Source organism: Chrysoperla carnea, chromosome 4 (genome assembly GCF_905475395.1).
Source record: "Chrysoperla carnea chromosome 4, inChrCarn1.1, whole genome shotgun sequence".
Taxonomy (NCBI): Eukaryota; Metazoa; Arthropoda; class Insecta; order Neuroptera; family Chrysopidae; genus Chrysoperla; species Chrysoperla carnea.
The window spans coordinates 64732888-64750522 of NC_058340.1; the positions used below are offsets into that span (position 1 = coordinate 64732888).

General features: G+C 30.5%; 4 protein-coding genes across 5 annotated transcripts; 2 read left to right on the forward strand and 2 right to left on the reverse strand.

The window, feature by feature from the left end:
- Positions 1 to 1317: 1317 nt before the first annotated feature.
- On the reverse strand, positions 1318 to 5437 carry LOC123298513 (DDB1- and CUL4-associated factor 6-like; the record flags this gene model as incomplete). The annotated part of the gene is made up of 4 exons (XM_044880541.1): positions 1318 to 1510; positions 2115 to 2367; positions 2933 to 4394; positions 5362 to 5437. Coding segments are annotated over 4 exons (1956 nt in total), but the record flags the coding sequence as incomplete, so codon positions are not given.
- A 2408-nt stretch (positions 5438 to 7845) lies between these two features.
- LOC123298517 (translocating chain-associated membrane protein 1) lies at positions 7846 to 11850 on the forward strand. The gene is made up of 8 exons (XM_044880546.1): positions 7846 to 8078; positions 8145 to 8315; positions 8751 to 8859; positions 9807 to 10026; positions 10107 to 10216; positions 10275 to 10455; positions 10977 to 11095; positions 11524 to 11850. The coding sequence occupies exons 1-8, from the start codon at positions 7950 to 7952 to the stop codon at positions 11616 to 11618; spliced, it is 1134 nt and encodes a 377-aa protein (XP_044736481.1). The 5' UTR covers positions 7846 to 7949; the 3' UTR covers positions 11619 to 11850.
- Positions 11851 to 12546: 696 nt separating this feature from the next.
- Positions 12547 to 14808, forward strand: LOC123298536 (dynein light chain Tctex-type protein 2B-like). Of its 2 annotated transcripts, XM_044880567.1 has the most exons (4): positions 12549 to 12792; positions 12862 to 12995; positions 13060 to 13193; positions 14643 to 14808. In XM_044880567.1, the coding sequence occupies exons 1-4, from the start codon at positions 12650 to 12652 to the stop codon at positions 14688 to 14690; spliced, it is 459 nt and encodes a 152-aa protein (XP_044736502.1). In that variant the 5' UTR covers positions 12549 to 12649; the 3' UTR covers positions 14691 to 14808. The 2 variants fall into 2 exon arrangements, with proteins under 2 accessions (XP_044736503.1, XP_044736502.1); XM_044880568.1 differs by lacking the exon at positions 13060 to 13193 and having other exon boundaries at positions 12547 to 12792.
- A 76-nt stretch (positions 14809 to 14884) lies between these two features.
- LOC123298527 (parkin coregulated gene protein homolog) lies at positions 14885 to 17154 on the reverse strand. Its single transcript, XM_044880557.1, has 4 exons — positions 16774 to 17154; positions 15859 to 16030; positions 15640 to 15789; positions 14885 to 15077 (listed from the first exon to the last, which is right to left on the reverse strand). The coding sequence occupies exons 1-4, from the start codon at positions 17056 to 17058 to the stop codon at positions 14917 to 14919; spliced, it is 768 nt and encodes a 255-aa protein (XP_044736492.1). The 5' UTR covers positions 17059 to 17154; the 3' UTR covers positions 14885 to 14916.
- Between the last annotated feature and the right edge of the window lie 481 nt (positions 17155 to 17635).

Genomic DNA, 17635 nt, shown 5'->3' on the forward strand with positions numbered 1-17635 from the left:
CATGACACTGGTGGGTAATTTGATGGGAGTATAAAATTTAACCTGAAGTGAGCTACGTGAAAATATAACGACTGAATTTGGCTTAATTTATAGCATAAAATAATTTTAATTTATTTTTATAAATCCTATTCAAGAAACACATCCCGTAAATTAGTTTATTGGCCTGATAGTAGGGATAGTTTTTTCGTTAAAAAGGGTGTATTTGAAATAACGATAGATTTATTCATCCTAATAAAGAAGTTCATTTAACGGAAGTTTATTGGTGAAAACAGACTTAATTTTTAATCTGCTACAGTCGCGTGCGCAGGAATCATCCAAGGGAAGGTTCAAACTTTTCTTCATCATGTTAGGTCAAAAAGTACATAAAAACAAGAAACTCTTTTTTTTGAGTTAGGAAACTTCTTATTCTGATTCAGTCACTATTTTTCTCTAAGCTAATTCTACAAGGTACAGAAAAAAGCCGATTTTCAGACATTGTCGATTTAAGGTATGTTTTGAGACGACGCAAAGTTGAAAAGGAGTGATTATTCGTCATTGTTGTCACAGGTAAAACTGCCAGAACGGAAAGCATTTAGACGACATTTGGAAAGGCATCTTCATTGTAAATATCAAGAGTCTAAATTTAATAAAATATTGCGATGATTCAAAAATCGATCTTATAAATGTGTCAAGAACAATTGGATGTATTATATGTAGATTGTGATCCGGATTGTAAATCGTACATTCGAGCGTTGAGTCTGTTTACCCTACTCCAGCGTTTTCTCTTCTTTCAATCAAAATCTGTTTCGCACAGCATCAGCCAAATCTTGATTTTCTGTTTGAAGTACTCGACACAGTCTCAAGATCAAAATTCAATAAATGTCAACAAATGTCGAAGCAGGTAACTATTCAATGGAAATGCGTTTCATAAAAGGCTGCTTTTACAGGGCTATATTATTAGTTCTAATTTATGTGGAGAGATTCTCAATCAAGAGGAGGGGATTTGAACACTCATCTTAAAATAGTGCCCTGAAACTTTGAAGCACCCTGTATATTTCGCTTTGCGTGTATCGTATAAAGTTTGCAATTCGTTTTTTTTACTTAATAAATACTGCAATAAAAATTACTAAATAATACACTATTTCATTCCTATTTGAAAATCATTTATTTACCTAAAAATTAACAATAAATTAGCAAAAATATAGTAATAAAAAATCAATTTTCGTTAAATTAATTATTCTATGCCTTGCATTTTATAAATTATACAAAAGAAAAAAATATTTACATTTATAATAAATTATATAGTTTAAACAATATGAAATATTACAAAATTTCACTAACAAAAAAATTTGACTAGAATTGTTTATTAATTTGAATTATCAGCAGCTTCCTGATTACGTGGTGTTCGTTGATTACGTGGACCACTTCGACGTATTTCATTTAAACAGGCTAACATGCGTATCATAAAGGCAGCCGGTACTGTTATTGTATCACGTGTTTCCTCCAACATTACTTCGTTGCGATCAGTTAGCTGTAAAATATATTAAAATTCAATTGAAATACCCGAATCGGATATGAAAAATACAAAATACAGTCAATTCACGGATGGAATTACCAAGAAAACAAAAACTTATCTTCTTAAAAGTAATTGTTTATAAAAATCCCTGCTTTTCGAGAAAATTTCATAAATGTTTGATCAGACTTTCGTGTATTTTATTTAACGAGATTTGTTTCGTTTGAAATTCCGTAATTTACCGACTCACGAAATAGCTACAACAGGCCCATATTGATTACCGGGACTCTGTGCAGTGCATGCAAAATGCCAAACTGGTTATAACCACAGCTAGGCCATTCGACTGTGATCGCTTGAAACTCAATAGAGCATAGTGGAGAACGGTGGTAGGACTCTTGACAGAACACTGTCGATTGAACTACTACCTTCATAACAGGCAAACTCTGATGATTCAACTTGTAGGGCCTGTATGGAGGACGATGAAATATACATACATGTTATTTGCACCTGCAGAAACCTGCAGAGTGTCAAGTTTATAATTTTTGGATCCAAAACCTTGGATCAATTCCGGCCCAATTTACCCAATAAGTTTTAAACAATATCTAAATATTAATTGACGTACCTCTTTCACTAAATCCAAATTAAAATCGGTTTCTTCTCCATTTGGAGACCAAATTTTTACATCGTAATCAATACCGGATGTTGCAAGAATTGGATAGATTGGATGTGGTTGAATACAATTGACAACGTGTTGATCACCTTGTAATAACATCACTATTTCTCCAGTAAATCTATCCCACACAAATATATGCCCACAATCTGAACCGGACATCACATATTGGTTTCCATAAAAACTGACCTCTTTTATCATGGTTCTGTAATAAATTATTAATTTAAGTTTATTAAAACCACACTTTATGAGACTATCCAGAATTCTGGAAACAAACTTTTCAAATTTCAATTTCAATCAGATCTGCTCTTCATTGGAACTCAAAGAGATCAAGACGAAGAAGACCTTAAACTTGCTGATACCCAATTAACGATAAAGTGACTCTTTTTGGAAAAAACTGAAGGTTGTGTAAATTAGTAACCCGTAATAAAAATTCATCAAGAAAGACCTTCTTTTAGTTCTTTAGTTTCAAGTTTTTTATTTCTTAGAACCTGTAAAATCGCGTTGGTTGTTCTGGACAGTTCTTCGGCCCTTTATAGCTTCGCCCCGGCAAGTAGGCACTTGCCTACTTTGTCTTATGGATAATTTGCCTCTTGTGACTTGAAGCAAAGCTAGATGGCGTCATATAGTTGCGACGCTGAGCTTGAAGAATAAAAAAAGATATTTTAGAACGAGTTCATTTATCAATTACTTTTCAATCGCATTTCCGATTTCGTCTTGCTATCACTATTATAATTCTAGAAAATAAATAAATTTAAAAAAATTATTACCTAGCATTTCTATGGCCTGTATATTTTCGTTTAACTTTTGGCATAATCGTGTCTTGTTCATCTAAAAATGTTTCGTTCTCGATTGTATTTCGACTAGATTGATTTGCAAAACCACTAATTTCATCAAAATTGTACACAACAGGCTCACTTTCTGCCATATCATTAAAATCAGACGCTTCTTCCCCTTCTTCAAATGTATCCACACTCACATCATGACGATTAGCTGTTACGGGCACTTCGGGTTCGCCACCAATTGATAGAGTAGATAATCGATTTGCGGTACCGCTAGTAGATGGCACAGTCTCGTCATTAGGAACAGATTGAGCTGTTGAATTTTCCTGTATTGGAGAACTTTCAACTGTTTGAGTATCACCTGATTCGGTGGGATTATTATTAGTTGCTTGAGCTGTGGCATTTTGCCGTCGAGCATTTGTTGAGCGTCCATTAAGTGCTGCTCGTGTATGAGGATCATTTAGCATACGTGTTAAAACATCAGTCATTCGTTGCATTAAAGTTGCTTGAAGCTGAGGTCGAGCTTGACCAATACCATTATTTACATTAATTGCTTCTCGTTCAGGGCGAGCATCTGGTCCGGTATCAGACCAATCACCACGTAAACGAAGTTTTCTGACTCGTCTTTCACCTCCATTTCCATTATCTTTGTTTGAATTTGAATTTTTATTGTCTAATGTGCATAATTTCTTCGCAGATGGATCCTTTACACCGAAAAGGTAAATATAATCCGACGAATAACTAACTAAAAGATCTTCACCATCAGGACTGTAACAAACACTCGTAATTCGATAATATTGTTGATCTAAGCACGGTGCCATAAAACAAGCAATTGGTTTTAATAAACCTTGATTTTCCATATTGCTTTTCGATGTACTTAAAGTACGTCGATCGAACGTTCGAACTTTACCATCCGAGCATCCAATCGCTAATTCATACGATACGTTTTCATTGATACATAGTGCTGTAACCGCACGTCGATATGTCATTAATACATCGTCGGTACAACGTAGTTTATTACATTGTCGTTTAACACGTAAATCAAAAAAACGTACTGTTCCATCTTCGCCACAACTAATAAAACTATTCGGATCGTTTGGAATCGTGACTATATCGTATGTAGTACCATTATGGCATAAAAATTTATTATATAGCGTTTCATCCGGTTTATTTAAATCTGTGTACAGTATAACACCATCTCCGGAACATGATACTATTTGGGAATCACAACAATTTGGCATAAATTTTGCACTAAATATATTAGCTCGATGACTTGTACGATATGAAGTTTGTAGTTTACCATAAAATGGATCTGATATGACTAAATGTTGATCGTCTGAACCGGATAGTAGTAAATTACCGCGTTCATTCCAACATAACGAATTAACACAACCACGATGTACGTTTAAACTTTTTTGTAAACGAAAACGTTGAACTAAATCCAAACTATCTGGAATTTAAATAGTGCGGATTAAGAGAGGAGCAATTTTCTTCTATTACAAGTAATTATAGCAAATATATAGTTCGGAGCTTCATTTCGTATCTCGGAAACTTATCGTTCTATCGTAAAATCAATCAAATTTTCATTCCGTTGATTTATTATAGATAATGAGGACCCAAAAAGATAAAAATTCAGATCGTTTGATTATTAGATGAATATTTGTTGGAATATCTCCAAAATAGTTTCGAAATAAAAGCTTTTCGCACTGGATACTCACTCAATTGTTAAATGAACCCGATTTTTTAATTTTTTGGGTTAAAATTACCCCCTAAATCAAGATTCATTAAATCCTATAAGACTTTTTTTCTAGCCCTAAGGATACCCCTCAGAAAAATTTTAAAAAAATCGAGAAAATCATTTTCTAGAACAAATTTGATCCAAAAAGTACAAAAATGGGGTAAATTTGATTATTAAACAAAGTATAGTTTCTGAGATATCGATTAAAATTGTACCCGAGGGATGATTTCTTGGAGCAATTTCTTCATTTCGTATCTCGAAAACTTAATAGTTCAATCGAAAGATTAAATTTCATTTATTATCGAAATACTAAATGGTAACAATAAAATTGCTACTATTGCAATTTGTTGACGAAAAAAGGACATTTTATAAACATTGATTTTCCATTTATTTTTTTCTCAGAGTCGTTAAGAAAAATGATTCAAAAATTTTGAAAAATTGAAGAAATAATTGTTAATGACAAAAAAAAAAAAACAAAAAATTTCAAAATAAAATCCATGTTTTTTTTTTAATGTTCCAATCACAACAATTAAAATTTTTTCAAAACCTGAAATTTGGAAGGTGGGCTAACATCGCATGCATAATAATAAAACATTGAGCATTGACCTAGCAGCATCCAATATACATAATTTCTAATCAAAAAAACTTAAAACGTAATTAAAAATCATTAAAAACTAACCTTTCGCAGCCGTATATAAATTGATACAATTATTTAGATCATAACTTTTATAATAAATACTATGAAATATATCATATTTACGACGAAATTCCATTTTAATAATTATATTATAAAAAGAAAATGCTCAACAATAAAAATGTTTTACGAATTATTTTAAATCTACTTTTCCATCATAATATTTATCAAAATTATTTGACACATTTTTTGAGACATTATTGTTCTATTTGCTTTTAGCATTGACATATATTTTAGAAATAACTTTTTGCACTATTTCAAACATATCCTATGTAATAAATTTTTCATAAAACATGTATATATATTTTTAATATTAGATATACTTAGATATGTCTTACGAAATCAGATAGAAATTTATTTTTTTTACGGTGCTCATAAATAAATTTTATATGACAATTTTCAATACAAGGAAAAATTCTTATGTAATTATACTTTTGTACTTGACTTTCATATTAATAATTTTCGTCTAAATATCAGGGCTATATATAAATATAAATTTAAATTGGAATGTATTATTATGACAAATTTTAGTAATTAATTTAGAAATAAATAATCTAGAAAATCTTTGTGTTATATTTATTTAAACTTAATAATAGATAATAAAAAGTTGTGCAAAAAAAAGTTAATTGCAAGATCGTTAATCACGAATTTTTGATTTATCACATTGCTTATTATATTACCGATTTCTAATTTAGAAAAAAAGCGGTATGTGCAGAAAGCCAAAAATGGCATCCTAGCTACTAAAGTACCGCAAAGTTCCCAGGAAAAAAATTGGCCATACTATTATCGTCATATTGGCAGTTTGTTTTTTTGTTTTCATGAAATTTTGGGTTCTGTAACAGCCATTATTTACATTTAGGGACCTTAGCACCACCTTCTGAAAAAATTTATACAAATATTAAAAATAGACACTGATGATGGATCATACATACTTTGGATCTTACCAGCCTAGACAAAAATTTATTGGATCCAGAGCCGGACTTAGCCATCTATAGGCGACTCGAGTGATTTGATTATAATTTAAAAATCCTATTATACCATGTATATGAAATATACATAGTATATTAAGTTTAGTCCCAAGTTTGTAACGCTTAAAAATATTGATACTACGAAAAACAAGTGAAAACAAACAATTGACTGAGTTAATTGTTGAAATAACATGTATGGACAGTGTTGATGCACAATAGTTTGTTTTTTTAACGTCACGTAAATAACAAAAGATATTCACTTTTAAATAGACACACACACAACTGATATTCCTATATTAATACATACTATAAAATTTGCACCTAATTAACGCCCTCGTGGGTAAACAGTGATGTTTACAAAAAAATGTTTCAAACAAAAGTTTTTTATTTTTTTATAAGGACCATTTTTTATATTTAAACTTTTGTTCTATCTCTAACGGTTTACAAGACCCAATTGACCTATGATGCTCATTTACGAACTTGACCTCACTTTTTACGTCCTGAGTACGCTGTAAAAATTTCAACTCGATATCTTTTTTCGTTTTTGAGTTATCGTGTCCACAGACGGACGGACAACCGGAATTGGACTAATTAGGTGATTTTATGAACACCTATGACAAAATTTTTTTCCTAGCATCATTATTTTTAAGCGTTAAAAACTTGGGACTAAACTTAATATACTATGTATATTTCATATATACATGGTATAAAAATTTGGTTTAGGTGTTCATAGAATCACCTAATTAGTCCATTTCCATATGTCTGTCTGTCTGTCCGTCTGTCATCACGATAACTCAAAAACGAAAAGAGATATCAAGCTGAAATTTTTATAGTATGCTTAAGACGTAAAAAGTGAGGTCGAGTTCGTAAATGAGCAACATAGGTCAATTGGGTCTTGGGTCCGTAGGACCCATCTTGTAAATCGTTAGAGATAGAATAAATGTTTAAATGTAAAAAATTTTCCTTATAAAAAAATAAACAACTTTTGTTTGAAACATTTTCTTGTAAACATCACTGTTCACCCACGAGGACGCTAAATTAGGTGAAAATTTTGTAGTATGTATTAATATGGGAATATCAGTTATGTGTGTGTGTGGCTATTTAACAGTAGAAATCTTTCTTTATTTACGTGACGTCAAAAAAAAAACGATTGCGTCATTAAAACTGTCTATACATGGTATTTCAACAATTAACTCAGTCAATTGTTTGTTTTCACTTGTTTCTTATTTAGTTTCCGTCTAAATCGATAGAAATAGGTATTCAAATTAAGTGGTTAAGTTGAGCTGGCGTACGTGGCGCCTTGTAGATCTGGGACCCCGACCGTCCCCTTCTAAAGCCGGCACTGATTAGGTGCTTTTAGTGAACGAGATGTATATTTGTGGCACTTTAACATGATTAAATTACCGCTTGTGGGATTATAAATACTCTTTCAAAAAGAAATTTGTATATGCGTGCGTCGATATAATAACAAATTTGACGTGTAGCCGTGTAACTTGCGTGGCATTATTTTGTATCATATGTACATATTCCAGTCTGGGGATAGTTTCATATGTTCATCACAAATCATAACTCTGTAATAGAAAATTAAATAAAAATCCATAAAAAATGGTTAAACCAATTCGTAAAAATCCAAATAAAAATCCGCCCATATTAAGTCATGAATTTGTTATACAAAATCATGCGGATATTGTGTCATGTGTTGCAATGGTATTCGTAATTGGATTAATGATACCCGTAAGTTTACGATTTTCATTTCACTTTCCAAATTTTTGATCTAATTTGATCCTGTTTTTTTTCTAGACGACAGCACCGTTGGCATCATTATTCATTGTCTTACAAAATAATGTTACAGAACCAGAACCTGGAACCCATATTTTATATATGCCAGGTGTTACCGATTTGTGTACAGTAATTTTTTACAGTTTGATCTGTATTGTAATTCATGCAATTGCCCAAGAATATTGCTTAGATGTAAGTTATTACTCATTAAATAAAGTAATTCGTGTTCAAGCGTTGCCCATATGAACTTAAAACCGGCATCTATAATCTAATTAGTTGCTAGAAAAATTGGAAAGAAAAAAGAATAAGAAAAACGAAATTCTATATAATTTTGGCTAAATTTTGGTAAGAATGGAATTAATGACCTAATTAATATGTTACTTTCATTATAACTACTTCCTACTGAAAATTTTGAAGTAATTCGATTTCTAAAAGAGGTAAAACTCCAATTTAACCATTTATTCAGATTCTTAGAATTTGACCAAAATTGCAAAATACAATGTCTCGCGTTTCTTATACTTTTTTCTTTCAAAAATTGTGTCGATGTTCGATATTGACGATAAGTTCATGAATCAACGTTTGGACTATTCCATATGTTCACAGAAAAAACTTATTTTTATGTTTTAGAAAATTTCAAAACGTTTACATTTATCTAAATCAAAATTGTCAGTCTTTTCGCAAAGTGGTCAATTAGCTATTTATTACTTGTTTGCAAGTGTTTGGGGCCTTGATATTTGTAAGTATTTCTTTTCACATATATATTCAGATTAAAAATTCTCGTATTTTTAAAAGGTCTACGAGGTTAGTTTGATAATTGATAATAATAATTTTTTTTAAAGTCCAATTTTAATCACCTGTTAAATATGAGTTAAATTTTTTTATTTTGCAAAGTGCTAGATTTTCGTGGTAAAGATTTAGATATTCTAATTCTTTAATAGGGAATATTCATGTATTTTTTTATATTTTTAATTCATTGTTTACACCGTTATAACAAAGTAAAAAATATAAATACTGCTTAAAAATGCTGTATTTAAGTGTAAAAAAATATTTAAAATACATTATAATTTTGAGATATTTAAACGCAGTTTTTTGGCGCTCTCTGTTCATGACGTATAAGTACGTGATCTGTCAATTTGTGACATTTTAATGTATAATTTACACTTTAAAAAAATGAATATACACTCGTTATTATTAAGATTCCTAATAAAAATCCGTAGAATAGTATAATTTAATGAAATATCATATAAAATGTAAGTAATTAATATCATACAGTATATCAACAAATTTGACAAGCCCGTACTTTGATGTCACGTCCGTATAGAAATTTGAATTTCCGTTTTAGAAATTTTTATATGCCCTCACTGAAGTTGTACTTTTATTAATTAATTTTAAGTAATTAAAAAGATATTAATTACTAAAATAATGGTTTAGTTGAAATGTCCCCAGTCATTAAAGTTACGAAAGAAAAATATTTGAATCAAATTTAAATTTCATGAATATTCCCTATTGTAGAGCGTTTATAAAAAAACTACCAAAGAATACCAGAATTTTCATATGAATTGAAAAAAGGGTGATTTCGGGATGGGACTATATTTAATTTTTCGAACAGGCTCTAGATTTTATTTAATTTTTTCAAATGATACATTATTTTCAAAAGATTTGATTGGAAATTGTTCTTTCTAGTGATCAGAGAAGGGTACATTCTAAGCCCAACATTATTATGGGCTGATTATCCTGCACCGTTATCTGCTCAACATAAATTGATTTTGTTGATTCAAATTGCCTACTCAATTCATGAATTACCTGAATTATATTTACAACGAGTACCACAAGCGCAAATTTTCAACAGCGCAATTACATCAGTTGTTAGTGCTGTATTTGTAACAACATTATACTTCTTAAAGTAAGTTTGAAATACATTCAGCTTAAAATGTCTCTGAATTTAGATGATTAATTTCAATAATTCACAATTTAAATTTTCAGCTTAAACCGATTACTGTTATGGTTACTTGTTTTACATTATCTCTCTGAATTAATCTCAAATTTAACTCAAATTGTTCAAATTATCGATAAAGAAGAAAAATTATCAAAAGGTATTTTGTGAAAATATTAAAAGTAAAATTTTTCCTAAATGATCTTTTTATTTTTCAGCTACATCTTTGGTATCTAATGTATTTTTGGTTTTGGCACGTTTGGGAAGTATTGTTCTAGCTGTACTCACTTTATGGTTTGGATTAGCTCAAGAAAGTTCGTTACCAGCAGATACACCAGGAAATTATAATATTCCACCAGTTAGATTAGGAGCTTTAATTGCAATTGTTTCTTTACAAATGTAAGTATTCATTATTCATTTGAAAGTTTTATTTTCGAGAGTAGTTGGCGAGAGTTTTGGGAAATATTACACACATTTGGAAGGAACTATCAAGAATACAAGGCCTACCCCTGATTTGCTTAATGATTGAAACGGAAGCCATGACATTAGGAGCTACAGACAGTGGCACTGTATTACAAACACAGGTGAATAATGAACAGTTTGGAGACCGTGACCCCACTTGTGAAAATGGGGCAGGATTCCACTGTTTTGAACGCAAATTTAGAGTAAGCATTCCTTCCCGTGAATAATGGGATCTAGGTGTACCTAACTTTTCACCCTCTCCAGAACTATCTGGTGCAAGGTATATGGATTTAGAATAAAGGAATCGATTCCTCTCCGTCAATATGGGACTGTTTTTTCTTCGCCATGCTGAGACGTTCCCATACCTGTAACACGAAAGGACTTATTAAAATCCCAAAAACTCAACCAAATGTTAGCCTAATTGTAGAAAATTTTTTAACTAAAAACTTTTGTTGCAGATATTTAATGTATAATTTCATCACTCAGCAATTAGAACAAGCCCGAGAAAATAATTCAAATGCAGCGAAAACTAATTTGGCCGCTAAAGTTAACAAACAACGTAAAGAGAAAAAGAAGGGTGAGTAATCTTAACACACGACTTGGACTGAATTGAAATAGGTCACTAAAGCTTCCGTTCTTCTTAATGAGGAGAATTTCACTTAATAAAAATTAAATTTTAAGAAATTCTGAAAGTTTCTAGATATTATTCGTAATGATAGTTTCCAAGATATAAAATTTTCAGTTTAGGGCAGCCTACGGCTTGGTTAATAATTGAACCCCTTCTCGATATTGTATTACTAACAATGTAAAATTAGTAAAATTTTGAAAACGAGTCTTAGAGAGAGCGATTTTCTACCATACTAATTAAATATTATTTCTAATGTAAGAATATTTTATCAGAAAACGAATCGAGTACGTATTCGAATTCGAAACAAAAATGTCCAACTATTGAGTGAGTCTAAAATATTTGTATCTAGTTTAAAAATATTTCTTTCTAATTTACAGCAAAAAATCCAAAACCAAAAGAATCTGATTTACCAGAAGTTGATCAAAATACCAATAAAAATTTACGTCAACGACCACAACAAAAAGCTAAATAAACGAGATTTGGTACGAAATAACTAAAGAAGAAAAAGATCCTCTTTGTACTGTGTACAAAAACATTACGATTATTAAGAGCAATTTTCGTTATAACGTCATCAATTCAATATTTTGTATGTTTACAAATTTTTTACTAAAAAAAAAAACAAAAACAAATAATTTTCAGATTTATTTATTTTTTAACATCGTAACAGGTTGCATTTTAATAAAGCAATAGAATTTTTAATCTGATTTTGATGTTTCATTTTTTGTTTCAAATTCCTTTATTCCAGTTTGGAAGTGTTTAAGAGCAAAGCTAATAATAATAATAATACATAAAAGGGATACCGCAAATGGGTCCCCAGCACCTAGACCAGGCGGGCCTCTGTCCTCTTGGAAATACCCGAAGGCGAGACGTCTCCGGGTAAGAAATGTTATTTTAAGCACATGTAGTTACAGAATTCTGTCGAGGCTAAACGTCACGAGAATGCCCACAGCTTTTCTGCCGAGATTTGTCCCAAGATTGATGAATCCAAGGTTTCGGACTCAAAGTTCTAAACCTAACGCCTGTAGGTGATAATAAAATGTATATAGGTTTCATCGTCCTCTATACAGGTTCTACAAGTTGGATCATCAGAGATCTATTTATTCTGGAGGTGATAGTTCAATCAAAGTACCCTGTCAAGAGTCCCACCACCCTTCTCAATTGTGCTTTAGTGAAAAAAAGCGTGGAAAGCTACCAATATCTGTCAATCAAAAATTTACAATAATTGAAATCATATGATTTTTTTCCGAAATACTGAATTTTTTTTTGAATTTATTCTTTTTTTCAATTCAGTTTAATTGTGTTGATCACAGTTAACAGAAATTTAAAAAATTCAAATCAAGTTCATATGAACGTAAAATCAAATTTTCGCGGTAAATCCATAAAACGCATGTCTCATGTAATCGTTTCCATAACAACCGTTGTAAATAAATACATTTAAACCATGGTTTAACAGGTTTAACCTAAAAAATGACAAGTATTTAAAATTAAAAAAAATAAACAAAAATGTCTGTACAATCAAGTATAACTGGTGAACAGATTTCAACTTTAGATGAAGAGGTCGAGAGTACTTATGAAGCAAAAGCTTTACCAAGTTCTCAAGAAGTTGCACCCAGCACGTACTTAATTAAACCGCCCTTATCTCAGAAGTAAGTGAATGTCAATTAACAAACTACCTTCATTATTTATTTAAAATTTTTGATTATTATTTCGTGCAGATTTCGTGCACAGCCCGTTCAATTAATTATAAAAACAATTTTGAGAGATATGTTAACTGGTGTAGAATATTCACAGGAAGGGGCCAAAGAATTGACTAAAAAAATAGCGAATGAAATACGGGATAAAGTTCGAGGTATTAGTTATTAATAATACTTAAAAATTTGTCTGTATAATAAATACTTTTAATAAATTTTTAGAATTAAATTTTCGGAGATATAAAATTATTGTACAAGTGCATATAGGCGAACAAAAAGGAGCTGGTGTTAAAAGTGGAATTCGATGTCTTTGGGATTCAGAATGTGATAATTACACGTCAGACGTTTTTATGAATGTAAGTTTTCTAAATTTTTCAATTTGGATCAATGAGTAGACGGACTGATAAACAAAATTCTATTTCGATCAGACTCATGCTTTATTCGAATAGGGAATAATATTCATGAAATTTAAATTTGGTTCAAATATTTTTCGTCCGTAACTTTAATGACTGGACATTTCAACTAAAACATTATTTCAGTAATTAATATCTTTTTAATTACTTAAAATTAATTAATAAAAGTACAAATTCAGTGAGGGCATTTAAAAATTTCTAAAACGAAAATTCAAATTTCTATACGGACGTGACATCAAAGTACGGGCTTGTTAAATTTGTTGACATACTGTATGATATTAATTACTTACATTTTATATGGTATTTCATTAAATTATATTATTCTACGGCTTTTTATTAGAAAACTTAATAATAACGAGTGTAAATTCTGTGTTGTAAATGCATTGTTTTAAAGTGTAAATTATACATTGAACTGTCAAAAATTTACAGATCACGTACTTATACGTCATCAACAGAGAGCGCTACAAAACCGCGTTTAAATATCTCAAAATTATAATGTATTTTAAATATTTTTTTTACACTTAAATACAGCATTTTTAAGCAGTATTTATATTTTTTACTTTGTTATAACGGTGTAAACAATGAATTAAAAATATAAAAAAATACATGAATATTCCCTATTAGGCGCGGATCTAGCCTTTAAAAAAGGCTGTGGTCACAACCACCCTAAAATCCAGAGTCAGAGAATAAATTCATGAGGGAGCTAACTCGATCCTTATCGATATAGTTCATTTCTAATAAAGGAGGAGTTATAAAATATTTGACGCCCTGATTAAGATTTTGTACAGTGTATAGTTCAACGTGTTTTTTTTTTGCACATCATAGTGTCAAACATTTAAACTCTAAACTATTGAACCGATTTTGATGAAATTTTTACAACTTCAAAGGATATTTTAGTTTTTAAACGTTAGTGTATACATTTTACATTAAATCATTTTATTTAGGTGCTTAATTAAATTGCAAATTCAAGCTTACGTTTCTTTTTCGCAAAAACCTTGATAATTTCATCGATATCCAGGTTCACACCTTTGTGTATATTTTGGAGAGATATCCCGGAGAATCTATCCTGTACCATTGATACACTCCACAAAGACTTTACTCTGTGGAGAATAGAAAACGATCTCTTTGCGGTAGCTACGTTGACCGGGAAAGCTGCCAGTATTTGTAAGAAAATTGTTAAATTAGGGTGAAAAATCTTGGTTGTTATAATATCATCAGCCTATCGACCTCAATAGCGACCGTGACAGTGTGACATCACAAGTCTTATTAGAATTATGGACATGCCCATCGTGCCCAAAACGATAGATCCGTGCTTGTTTTGAATTTTGTTACTTACGCGTTTTTGGCGAAGTATTAAAAAGAATAATTTTAAGAAAGAACTAATTTTTTTAGGATACATTATTTTGTATGGCAGTGGTGTATGCAGTATATTTTTACTAATTTATGGTATGTCAATTTGGTTTTCTAATTTATGGTATGACAATGGAACTAAGTTTAAAATTTAGTGTAAATAATTTGTTCCAATCCGTGTATAATTTTTGTTTTGTTGAATTATAAAAACGGCTTTTTAAAACAAGAAAACATATTGATTTTGTTGAATAAAATTGTTTATTTTTGAAGAATACAGTATTTAATTTTGCTAACTACAATTTATGATTGTACTATTTTAATTTAAAATACAAGATTCATATGTTGGAATCATATACTTTATGTTTATAAAAGCATCCTCACCACCAGTTCTTTCTAGCAGTTCCAGAGTTTCATTTATCAGGTCACCGACGTTTTGTTTTCTACGTTGTGTATAATCTATTTTATCACCACAGTTAACTGAAATAATACAAAAAAAAAAAAAAAAAAACACAAAAAATTGGTTTAGGTTTTTACAGCATCATTCTTAATTTCTACAACATAAAATATTCACGAGAAAAGGTTATAGAAGGTATATTGGTATACAGGGAAATGTATAAAAAACAATTTTTTTTACCGGATGATATTAAAATAGTTATTATTTAAGAAACGAGTGGATTAACAGCATTATTAACGTACGCCTGCGAAATTTTCACAGTGAGTGCATAGCACGAGTTGGACAATTGCAGAAGTCCGTTAATAATGCGTTATCACCACGTATATCGTACAAAACTATCTACACCTCTAAACTGTGAAAATAACGATAATTATTGTTTAAAATTTGTCATAGCTTATTGAGAAAAATAGAAAATTAAAAAAGTTACTGTTGATAAATGGGAGTTGCAATCCGCCAAGTAGCGATAATAATTCGTACTAATATTAAAACAGGAAGGAATATCAAAAAGGAATCACGTTCTTTATCTTGGATAAACAAATAAAACACCAGCATGGCTGCTAAAAGAATTTAATTCAAATGACTTACTATTTTTTTCTTTAAACAAGTTAAACACAGGTAATATTTGTCTATAATAAGGTACTAGTGCTTCGCCAATCATTTCATCACATTTAACTAATTCTTGTAATACTCGTAAAGTTTTACATATCACTTCAATATTTCGTGTATTTAATGCTCCTAAAAAATTATTAACAATTAAATGTATTGTCGAGATCATTTGTGCTCGAAAAAATTTTTCGCACATACTTTTAATTGGAATAATTAATTGTGGTAACACTGGAAATACTTTGTGTGCACCATTTGCTAACATATCACGAATTCCTTGATGTGCAAAAAAATTATATGGAACTTCTGTCTCAACTAATCCATCAAAAAACATTGGTAAATAGTAATGAAAATCCAATTTATCAATTTCAACCTGGAGCAAAATTTATTTTTATATAAATCTCATGTTTTTTTTTGGTTGTGTTAAATCTAGCGATGGTATGTAAGATAATCGAGCGGGAGGAAGGGGAACTAGAGCGGATAAAACAAACAGGGTTTGCTCATCGAATTTCCCATATTCTTCCTAAAACCACTATTCCTTGATAATTCTCCCATAAAAGTAATGAGTTGAAATAAACCATTCTCCAAATAGTTATTTGACGGAATTGAAATCTTTTCGTAAAACATTTTAGACGATATCTCAAAAATTAAACACCCTATAGAATAATGAAGCCGAATTTCGTATTTTTTGGGTCCAAATTATCCCATATTAAAAGAAAATTAAAAAAATAACGAAAAATTAGATCATTTTTTTAATCTTAGATTTGGGTAGAAATCAATAAGTAAGTTTGATCCAAAAAAAAAATCGTTTGAATATTAGATGAGTAGTTTTTGAGATATCGAATAAAATGCGAGAGGTGAAATCCCAGTATATTTTCTTCCGTCAATACTTCAGAAACATGCTTCTCAGTCACAAAATCAACTAAATTTTCATCTCAATGAATGATTAACCGTTCAACAATTGTGGACTTGTAGTTTCTGAGATGTTGGAGCTAGTAAACAAAAGACAAATCAAACTCAAAATTGCTAATAAAGAGTTGATTGTCTCCTCCAAAAAATTTGATGAATTCACAATTGATTTACAAATTTATAAATCTTGTTAAAACTAAAACTTACCCTCCATCCGATTTTATTACCAAATGTATCAAATTCTAAATTAATTGGAAAATCACCCCTTAAATAATGTTTACGAAATAATGATGGCTTTACGTGACGCTCATCCATATTATTTAATCGTGGCGGTGGCTCAACTTTCGTATTCTTTTGTAAACTTTGTATTGTGAATGCTGGTACCACACGTATTGGTATATTCTGTTGTTCAGGTGGTATTTTTCGGTGTCCATTTGGTAAATGGGGCATAGGTTTTCTAAGACCCGCCCGAAATGCTTTTCCACTAACCATTTTCAAACAATAACATCAAACATATGTTTTTAATATTGTAAATTCCATTACAGATTTAATACAGTCAAATGCCACTTATAAAATTGCATTAGATATAATATAATAGTCACTTAGCGACGTGTTAGATCAATAAAAATAAATAATAAATGTGAATGATTTGTTAAAATTTTCACAGTTTTTCCACCTTCTATTGTTTTAAGGAAGTTCGAGCGAATCTATACAAAATCTTATGTAAAATAATTGTGCCAAAGTTTAGGTTTTGAAACTCCGTATACATATAATAGCCTAATCAAATAAAAAATTTTCGAAGAATAAATTTCCAGCAAGCTTGTAACCGTTTTAATATCTTCATTTGGTCAATCCCAGGAGAGGGGTGTGCATGGATATAGGAATATTTTAAAAGGGATGGAGTATAACCGAGTGGGGTGAGTCTCACTCAGGGGGAAGAGGCAGGGTATCATTGTGCCTACTTTCTATTGACTGTTAACTAGGCACATGCTGAAAGTATGCTCAAAGCCTTCTTTAAGTGTTTTTGATTCGTTTGTAAGCATGGAAACATGTTTGACATATGGTTGAC

Excerpts from the sequence above, each read along its gene's own strand:
- LOC123298517 (XM_044880546.1), top strand. The coding sequence starts at position 7,950 with ATGGTTAAACCAATTCGTAAAAATCCAAATAAAAATCCGCCCATATTA. Across the intron at positions 10,217-10,274 it reads AGAAGAAAAATTATCAAAAG|CTACATCTTTGGTATCTAAT; the intron begins GTATTTTGTGAA and ends TTTATTTTTCAG. Across the intron at positions 10,456-10,976 it reads GCAATTGTTTCTTTACAAAT|ATATTTAATGTATAATTTCA; the intron begins GTAAGTATTCAT and ends CTTTTGTTGCAG.
- LOC123298536 (XM_044880567.1), top strand. The coding sequence starts at position 12,650 with ATGTCTGTACAATCAAGTATAACTGGTGAACAGATTTCAACTTTAGAT. Across the intron at positions 12,996-13,059 it reads AATACGGGATAAAGTTCGAG|AATTAAATTTTCGGAGATAT; the intron begins GTATTAGTTATT and ends ATAAATTTTTAG. Across the intron at positions 13,194-14,642 it reads CGTCAGACGTTTTTATGAAT|GATACATTATTTTGTATGGC; the intron begins GTAAGTTTTCTA and ends TAATTTTTTTAG.
- LOC123298527 (XM_044880557.1), bottom strand. The coding sequence starts at position 17,058 with ATGGTTAGTGGAAAAGCATTTCGGGCGGGTCTTAGAAAACCTATGCCC. Across the intron at positions 16,031-16,773 it reads GTAATAAAATCGGATGGAGG|GTTGAAATTGATAAATTGGA; the intron begins GTAAGTTTTAGT and ends ATTTTGCTCCAG. Across the intron at positions 15,078-15,639 it reads CTTGTTTAAAGAAAAAAATA|TTAACTGTGGTGATAAAATA; the intron begins GTAAGTCATTTG and ends GTATTATTTCAG.